The sequence below is a fragment of the Protomyctophum bolini genome, assembly GCF_963924005.1.
Source record: "Protomyctophum bolini genome assembly, chromosome: 12".
In the NCBI taxonomy this organism is placed as follows: Eukaryota; Metazoa; Chordata; class Actinopteri; order Myctophiformes; family Myctophidae; genus Protomyctophum; species Protomyctophum bolini.
The window spans coordinates 25,472,219-25,481,932 of record NC_137873.1 but is presented as its reverse complement, the minus strand read 5'-3'; the positions used below and the strand labels follow the sequence as shown (position 1 = coordinate 25,481,932).

At 42.4% G+C, this 9,714-nt stretch overlaps 1 protein-coding gene across 2 annotated transcripts; it reads left to right on the top strand.

Moving 5' to 3' along the window:
• The first annotated feature begins 1,939 nt into the window (after positions 1-1,939).
• LOC308325302 (3-keto-steroid reductase/17-beta-hydroxysteroid dehydrogenase 7-like) lies at positions 1,940-8,937 on the top strand. Of its 2 annotated transcripts, XM_080777790.1 has the most exons (9): positions 1,940-2,065; positions 2,961-3,164; positions 3,993-4,085; positions 4,946-5,060; positions 5,874-6,068; positions 6,619-6,723; positions 6,896-6,952; positions 7,314-7,412; positions 7,929-8,937. In XM_080777790.1, the coding sequence occupies exons 1-9, from the start codon at positions 2,031-2,033 to the stop codon at positions 8,034-8,036; spliced, it is 1,011 nt and encodes a 336-aa protein (XP_080633916.1). In that variant the 5' UTR covers positions 1,940-2,030; the 3' UTR covers positions 8,037-8,937. The 2 variants fall into 2 exon arrangements, with proteins under 2 accessions (XP_080633916.1, XP_080633917.1); XM_080777791.1 differs by lacking the exon at positions 1,940-2,065 and having other exon boundaries at positions 2,998-3,153.
• Positions 8,938-9,714: the final 777 nt, after the last annotated feature.

Sequence of the window (9,714 nt, the reverse complement as noted above, 5' to 3'; positions counted from 1 at the left end):
TGGGAGTCACTGCTTCGATTGGCCCATTGATCAGGCAACATGTGCTACAAATTAGAGAGCTTGTAGCTCTTTTCGCTATATTGTAAATAGGGCCGTAATGGCGTGCTCGACTCCCGATCCCGACGGCCTTCACTGCATGTGTTCCCCCTCATCTCTCTACCCATTTCCTGTCTGTCAGCCTACTGTCTGTCCCTCCATAAAAAAATATAAAATAAAGGTGAAAGCCACAAAAAAAATACATTTAAAATAGAAATAGGGCCGTAATAACCTTTCTGCTGAGTTTTTCTATTCTTCAATTACATTTTTGGTGTTCTCAAATGTTCTTTTATTATTGTATTTATTATGCTCTGTGTCTTGAAGTCTTAATGCCTCATGTTTATTTAAGGGATGGATATTTTGCCATCTATAAATAGCATGGTCAGTCATGACAAAGCAATATTTTGTCTGACCAATCCGTTTAAAACAGTGTTGCCAACTCTCCAGTAACGGAAGTAGCTAGTGGCTCCTCGAAAAGTCGCCAAAAGTCGCCAGGGGTGGGATATGCGCGCGCGTAGCGCGCGCCGCCCCTAGCGACTTTTTTGCGTCCCTAGCGACTTTTAGGCGCCCCTTAGTGCACTTAGTTTGTATCATCTCTTCATTTGATAACACATCGTTTAAACTCATTGTAATATTAAAAAAAAACATACCTCAATTTAACTAATGTTTAGAACGCTATTTTGTTCCGATCCATACAGGAATTAGAAGGTTAATACTTTATGCATCCGAGTGTGTATTTTATTTTTTACTAGCAGACTAAACTGAGCTGCCAGTGCTTCCTCCTTTCTTGCTCTGTCGAGCTCGAGGGGCGCGTTCGGAAATACCGCACCGGAGCGCACTCGCCTAGGCAGAGCAAGAAAGGAGGAAGCACTGGTAGACAGTCTGTGCAGTGTGCACATAACCGAGCCGAGGAAGCCACTGAGCCTGCTGTGACCTGTGAGCCAGACCAGACGCGCCGACCACTTTTAGTTTTGCCAATTTCGCGGATTTGAGGCTGAGAAAAAAAAAAAAAAGATTTTATCTCTGGCGCATATCTGGCGCCTGTCAACACGATTTGTCCCCAATTCACCAGGGGAAAAAAGCTAGATTTCTCGCCAGAAGCTTTTCACTAATTCAGTCGCTAGGGGGGTCTGGAAAGAAGCTAAATATGACGACAAATCCGCTAAGTTGGCAACACTGGTTTAAAACTGCCAATATCTCTGAATTGGAACATGATAGAAACTAAGTTTTTTTTTTGATGACATTTTATCAAGTTTGTACGTGAAAACATGAACATCGAACACTGTTGAACAACTGACTGTGTCCTGATAGCTCAGTTGGTTGAGCTCTCACCTTTAGACCACAAAGTTGTGTGTTCAAATCCACATACCGACAACTCAGCCTGTGATTCTTATTTGTGCATATTGTTCTTATTGCATATTGTCTTCTTTCTTGGTCCCACCTTATCGCTGCTTGCAGCTATATTTTGTTTTGAAATGGGCCTATTTGTCCCTTGCAGTTCCTTATTTGAATTAAATAACTAAAATGTATGGATAAAATCATGATAAAGTATGACAGTCACAGGACATAGCCTACAAAAAGCTAGATTGTATTTAAAAGCTACATTTATTTATTTAATTACATTGTCAATTATGAAAAAAATGTAAGTTAGTGCAAATAGCAGACAAATTGTATAGAGCTTTAAGCTTTTATTTTTAATCAGTGGAGGTCGAGGAAATGGGTTTCGCTTCTTTCATTCATGAAAAAGAAACACTTTGCTCTCCGTCGTAGGGGGCGCTGATCATAGATGTGCTGATTGGCCAGCGGTGCAGTGACATCCAATCACACCACGTTTTCGGTTGGCTAGTGCTCTGTCTATCTACTGTATGTTCTGCATCGTACCATGCTGTATAGTTGTTACAGTAGTACAGTACAGACATTAAAGGCAATAACAGTAATCCAGCTGTTGCTTATATTGGTTAATTGTTTCGTTTAACGTATCAGACAACGGAACTATGGAGAAAGTGGTCGTTGTGACTGGTGCAAACAGGTACTGTATGTTTTTATTTCAGTTCGTGTTGACAGAACAGTTTAGAAAATATTGATCACTGAACAATAACTCGCAGCTCGCTGCATGGTTTCACTGAATTGAAATGTATTGATATGTCAAAGGATCAGTTCAAAACACCAGATCAGAGTGATTTGTTTTGTCTTGTTTAAAGCAGCTCCAAAGTCAGATGCCACAGCTTTCTGGTGGTAATCGGAGCGTTATCAGTAACAGCGAGTCTCCCTTGTCTCTCTAGCTCTGAGCTCTTTGATAAACAGAAAATGCATTGTCAGGCATGTGACAAGTCAAATTTCCAGCCCATTTATCATCTTCATTTTTAGTGTTCCAGTTCCAATCTTATGATAAATCTCTTTGTGTCATCACTTCCATTCCATTTCTTTCTGTATCCTGATGAGTTCTCCATTGTGACTGGATAGGCCGAAATTGGTTTTTCTGTTTAATAAAGACCTGAACAAACACTTTATAGCAATGATATGATAATACTATCATAGAACTATTTAACACTTTTTAGCCAAAGAAAATGACTTGCCTACCTATCATTTGTTTTGTAGTGTATTGACTACATTCCCTGCATGATGGTGTTAATGCAATTTTGTAAAAGGATGATTACACCATAGGATTATAGGCTTTTTAGTTGGCCAAGGTCCCCCTGGTTTTATACTTTCTTTGCTCCTTTTTCCGTCTTTTTGACAAAAATAGCCAAGCTTGTAGATCGGCTATTTTCACTGAATGCTCACCCGGTCCCGAATACAGCCTGGCCCTATATACTTTGTATATACTACTACTACATAGACATACATACGGCACCACATACCAGCCTGTTGTCTGTCGGCTTCATCATTCAATCATATCATTTCTCTCTGTATGTCACACACAGTGGAATCGGTCTGGCTCTGTGCCAGCGACTACTTGCTGAGGACAGCCAGCTCAGGCTGTGTCTTGCGTGCAGAAACCCCAATCGGGCCGAAGCCGCGCGCTCCGCCCTCCTGACCTCTCACCCCGACGCCCATATCGACCTGCTGCACCTGGATGTGGGCTCTGTCCAATCAGTGCTCAGCGCCGCTCAGGAGGTGAAGGCCAGGTCAGAGTGCAGAGTGGCCTCATGCTTTGCTGTCACTAATTTCAATACAGGAATGTCAACCTTTTTCATTTCAAGGATCCCCAGTTTGATATGTTTAATTTTTGTTTTGTTTTTATTTCTGGGACCCAAATCTACACGGTAAACAATCCTTAGTGTTAGTTATACTCAGAGAGTGTTTACAGTCTATGGTACAAACTGACTCATACAGGTCCATTTGGTTTTGTTTGTACACGCTTGGAGTTACAGACCCTAAAGTGTCCATATGATCATTTAGCTGAGGACACCCTGCACATCATTATAGGCATGTCTACCATGAAGTACATTGTCTAAGATAGTCTAAGGTTGTCTAAGATAGATATACAGAATCAAGTTCATTTTAAAATTGGGTGTTTTTAATTAATACTTCACTTCAGTGACTCGCAATGGGAGAGCGCCCTTTGGTGTGATCACAGCCTAAATGTAAATTACGTTATAATAGAAAGTTCTTATCCGTCAAGTTTAGTCGGTTAAACGTTTCGCGATCCCGGAATACTCTCCTGTCCTATTGAAACTCGACAGCTTTGATAAGGGATAATGCTCTGCGTCTTCAACAGTCAAGTCCAAATTGAATGCTGGAGTAAACCACTGGGTCCTGCATATAGGTGGGAGGGTGGGCCATGCATGGACCATGTGGTTTACACCCAGCCAATGAGTTTGTATGGGAGCTTATCAAAGTTATCATGTAATGCTTCTGTGATCACGCCAGAGGGCACTCTCCTATAGCAAGTCACCTCGCTCGCTCGTATCACGGTTACATTTGTAACCTATTTAATGTAACCTTTTTTACAGGTACAGCAGACTTGACTATCTGTATCTGAATGCAGGAATTATGCCCAATCCGCAGGTGGACATGAAAGCCTTATTCAAGGGCCTATTTTCCAGGTAAATCGCTGTCTCCCACCGCCCCCCCCCTCCCATCTACCCAAACCCTGCCTCCCCAAATACAAACGCACATCCACAGGCTGCTCCTCAAACCCTTATCTATCACCTCCTTTAACCACTTTCATCCTGACCTCCATACTTTAGACATGTCATTAAAGAATGGGGAGAATATTCTGTGAAAATAGCAGATTTACAAGCTCTCAACAACACGTGTTACGGCAAAGAGATTTTTTGTAGAGGGGGAAAAGGAGCGAAACTTGTATAGAGAGCTTGGGCTGCTGGTCAATTAGGTATAAAATAATATACTTAGTTGTTGGGGTTTAAGTGGTTAAGACAATTGACCTATAGAGCACCGAAGTCCTGACGTAACTCGCTCATCCCGACGATTCCCCTGGTTCGCGGAAGTAATTTCTCTATGGAGAATAACATGGGGTGATCTTAATATCGTCTACTATAAGCGTTGTGGTCCAAAAATAAACAAGCTGTCTCTGCGTTATTGTTAGGGAGGTGTCCCTGTATCGTTTGCAACAGTCAGTCACTCATATATGATACAGTCTGCTTCTAGCGAATATGTAACTAATTCAGCAGCAGTAACATTAGCGTTTTCTCTCGCGATTCTTCATATCCATATGAGTGAAACGGCCGGGGTTGACATGTTTATTTTTCAAACACAGTTCTTATATGAGGCGATCTAAAATCGCCCTATGGGGATTTCAATGCAACTAAACAAATACATGAACCTGTGTACTGGCGCCCTCTACTGAAAGTGACGTCAGACTTCGGTGCTCTATTACTATATGCAGCTGAGCACTTGGGCTGGTGTCTGGCTGTGATAAATTGGGGCCATCATTTCTCTGCAGCAACGTCATCAACATGTTTGCAACAGCAGAGGGTCTGCTAACCCAGCAGGATCGCCTCAACCCAGACGGTCTACAGGAAGTGTTTGCTACTAATCTCTTTGGTCACTTCCTCCTGGTAAGCCACAGCCCCCATACATGCATGACTGAATTCAGAAACTTGTGTCTCCAAATTAATAGAGTGTGTGTCTCTCGCGCACGCGCGCGCGCACACACACACACACACACACACACACACAGTCACACACACACACACACACACACACACACACACACACACACACACACAGTCAGACGGTTTGATGATGTCAGATCGAGATATGGAGACAGCCATATACAGTACAGTATGGAGCGTGTCACAAGGCGAGATGTCACAAGGCGTGAATCACGACATTCCCATATGTTTCGGGTCTCGGGAACATTATACCCCTCACTCAGGTGACCCAGCCGGGGTGATCAAGTCCCGACTTACCTCGCAGTAGCTACCCTCGATCAGACCCACTAGGGAAAGACCAGGGCCACACAATCCACTGGAACCACTCCGGAACTACTCTGCCGGGATTGAGAGGCACAATTCTGGCATGTGGACTGTGGAGGGACTATGCCTGCGGCTCGAATAGCCCTCCTAAAGGCCTCAAAGGTTTTTGGCGCTTCACGGAGGATGCGGGCTGGGGCGCCAACCCATACTGCTCCCGGGGTGCCGTCTACATTCCGGCTGTCACCCGTCTCTCCGGTGGTCCCAAGACTATACCTGGTTGTCACATAGTCTATTCCTATGAGTAATCTGCGACCTTCGGTTGCAATTAATATATACAGTATACGTATATGAATACAATTTTGTTGCTTGTTTTTGTAACAAAATGTAGTCATCCCTGGTGAACACAATGCTGAGCCTCCTGCTCACCCACCCACTGCTGTGTCATTGTGTTAGATCAGGGAGTTGGAAGCGCTCCTGTGCCAGGAAGGTCACACCTCCAGGGTAGTGTGGACATCCTCGAGCAACGCCAGGCGTTCTGCCTTCAGCATGGACGACATGCAGCACAGTCGAGGGACAGAGCCCTACAGCTCCTCCAAGTATGCCTCGGACCTGCTCAGCCTGGCGCTCAACAGGCGCAAGAACAGCGAGGTGAGCACATCACGCTTATTCTGTAGGATAGGTGCTGATGTGGTGGATTTCTGCTCAAGTGGTCTATTGGAGGCAAACGATTGTGAGAAGAATAGCTGTAGATCTGCTATTTTCGCTGTGTTTGACATGTGACATGAGTTGTCCAAAATAGGAAATCCACTTGAAAGTGGCTAAAACACTACAATAATAGCTTAACAAGTCCCGACTGGGAAGGAATTTGATTATACACAGCAGATGAGAAAGTCATCATGTTTGTATTGTTGGTTCAAATTTATTATTTCTCTGGTTTGTTTTTTTGTAATTTAGTTCCCAGTGCCCAATAAATACATTTTATTATATTATTAAACTTAACCAGTTACTCCTTGTGAGTTGCAAGGACCCGAGTTTGAATCAGACTCCTGTTATGTCTCGCAAGTCTCCCCTTTCTCTTTCTCTCTGCACTCAATGTGAACAGAAGTATTTTATACTGTTTTATAATAGGGACACCAGCTTTAACTTTAATGTGTTTTTTTATCAGCATGACATGTTTTGTGTGGTTTGTAATTGACAGGGAATGTTCTCCTCCGTGATTTGCCCAGGCCTGGTTATGACCAATCTGACCTACGGCATTCTACCCCCATTCTTCTGGACACTCATTATGCCCATCATGTATTTTGTAAGTTGTCCCTTAATTCCCCACCCCCTCAGTGTGTTTTTAAAAAGTACCTCAAATGTGCATTTTCAATCAAAGTCATGTTCTTGTGTTGTTGTTTCCTGTTGCACTGGAGTGATATGAACTATTTCATATTCTTGTGTGTTATGTTATGGTTTCCTGTTGCACTGGACAGATTAGGATCTTCACAAACACATTCACGCTGACGCCATACAATGGAGCAGAGGCCTTGGTATGCTTTTATTATCCACTCCAAAAGCTTTTTGGATCCACATACTAATGACTAACTATAAATATGTCAATGTGTCACCTCACCCAACATGTTTTATATTGTAGCTGTAGGGCAGCAACCTCTCGTATCTCAATATTTCAACTTTTTGTGCTTTTTCCTACATTAATACTCTACTTTGTCATAGTACCGTATACTACAGTGTCAGAAAAGTATCTAATATTGAACCAATGAAATCTATTAATAGAAGCTTGGAACACAGGTTATTTTTTCCATTTCCTGAAAAGTAACAGTTTTGGATATATAAGGTTTGCACCCGACAGTGACAATATTTAATACGGATTACTGCTGTCGCCTTTCACAGCATGAGCTGTTTCTTCAGAAGCCAGAGTCCCTGGATCCAAGGGCCAAGTATCACAGTTTAACATCAGGCCTTGGCACTAACTACACACAGCCTCGACAGGTACAGAAAATAGTTCCACAAACGTCCACCATAACTATGTCCACTGTTATAACAAAACCTGCAGGTCAGGCAAAATTGACAACCTTTTCGTATGCATGCATCATGCATGCATTGCATACATACATTCACAGTTCGTATTTTGAACGGGTTGTGCACCAGCATGTAATTCAGTCATAATTGTATTTGGTGTGATTGTTTAACCACTTAAAACCATCTGTCCACTTTTCATTGAACATGTCTGTATTACAAACCCAACTACAGTTCCAAGTGTAGTGACTCGAAAGGCCTGGATCTGTAGTGTTAACATATTTGAAAATAGCTTCAAGCTCACATCATCTTCTATTTACATTTATGGAAAACTTCACCAAATAGGGATGCCAGAGTTAATGTGGTGTGATGAATTTTACAAACACTTAGACCTCAGAAGAATGTACCTGCTTCACCGCATAGACTAGTTTCATATAGGCCTAGTCAGAGTTTATGTAGATTACCTATAGCTTTGTGTTTCTTTTTTAGATGGACATTGACGATGGAATGGCTGAAGGACTTTACGTGAAACTTCTCGACCTTGAGAAAGCAGTCAGACGGAAGCTGAGCCAAGAAACAGACATGGAATCCCATTGACAGAACCGAGACAGTGACAGAACCGCAACAAGACAGAGTTACATAACCTCAATGAGAGTGGTAGTGGCCTTGATTTGGGGACGTTTTACTCTTTTCGTTTTACTTTTCACAAGTATAACCTTTTCTTTTTAAGCACCATCAACACGTTTCTTTTTATTCTGTAGCGAGGACATGCATATTTAATACGCAGAATAGTACATTTTATCCAAGGCTATTTACATAGATTTTGCATTACATTCATCCATTCACATGTACATTCATACACCGATGGCAGATGAAACCATACAAGGCACCAACCTGCACATCGGGAGCAATTAGGGGTTCAGCGTCTTGCTCAAGGACACTTCAACACAAACTCTGGGGGAGACCACGCAGTTCCCATGTGGCTGTTGTACTGGCCACTCTACCCCTGAGCCACTGCCGTTCCGTATCTAATAATTATGCCTACCAGCTTTCTCTGACGTTTTGGAATGCATTACACAAGAACAACATATTCTAAAGCACAACCCTCAGGAAACTGGAAACCACAAACTGTTGGAACATCAGTGAAGGGGTGGTACAAGACTTGATAAAGCTTAATTTATACTCTGTAATCTTGTTTGAAGATCAGTACTTTTCAGCAAGTGAAATCATTGTGCAGTGGAGTATTAATTAGTCTAAGCTTGATTTATGCTTCTATGGCAAAGTGACCTGCATTGTGTCACAGCAAAATAATGTACTTTCAACCAATAAATGTGCAGACATGTTCTTTTTTTAGTGACACATCTTGTCACAGCTTGGGAGTTGCTATTTTTGCTATTTATGAGTGGAAGTGAATGGGGTTAAGTGCTGAAAGCCTCAGGTTTTAGAAATATTGAACCAATGAAAAGTGCTCACAAGACTATATAGCGCTAAAGTGAGTTTTTCTACTGGAAAAACAGACTCAATGTTGTCAATAAAATGCAATTAATCAGTGTAACTAGCCTGTCTTCTGTAGACAAGACATGCTTCGCCTTCTGGGTGTCCTTAGAACAAATAAAATGAGATGGGGGGGGGGGGGGGGGTCAGCGGACAAATGCATATCATTTTAGGGATCCTTGACATTAAAAGGTTTTGAGCACCACTTATCAGTGGTGCATACTCAAAACCTTTTCATAGAATTAGAAACCTTCTCATAGAAACACCTTTTTCATAAAACCAGCATTTAGTTCAAGACATTAGAATCTGCCTCAGGTCTTAAGCCCAAACCACACCAGTTAATTGCAACTCCGTGCAACAAACCGTTCTAACTAAGGTAAACCACACCAGTTGCAACAAGGTGAGTTGCATTGGACATTGGTGTGGTTGACCGACAAACCCAAGCAAACATGTTTAAATTACTCCTAAACATTTTGCGCATCCCGAGCCGTGCATGCCTATTCCCACTATAGGTTGAGGAAGAAATGCCACTTGACAGTTTTCAAATCAGCCTCATGGTGGCTACAAAAGGCCAAGTTGCTCTGCTCTCTCTCTCTCACACACACACACACACACACACACACACACACACACACACACAAACCCAAACAAACATGTTTAAATTACTCCTAAACATTTTGCCAAACGTCACACACTCTCCTATCCTCCTGGTGGAGACCTGTGCCCAGAAGGGCACTTTTTCTAGTTAATTTCTGAATCTCTGGCTACAACTTTAGAAGAA

Bases quoted from the DNA above. Each gene is read 5' to 3' on its own strand.
- LOC308325302 (XM_080777790.1), top strand. From the start codon at position 2,031: ATGGAGAAAGTGGTCGTTGTGACTGGTGCAAACAG. The intron at 6,724-6,895 runs GTAAGTTGTCCC...TGCACTGGACAG, and splicing joins TTATGCCCATCATGTATTTT to ATTAGGATCTTCACAAACAC. The intron at 7,413-7,928 runs GTACAGAAAATA...TTTCTTTTTTAG, and splicing joins ACTACACACAGCCTCGACAG to ATGGACATTGACGATGGAAT.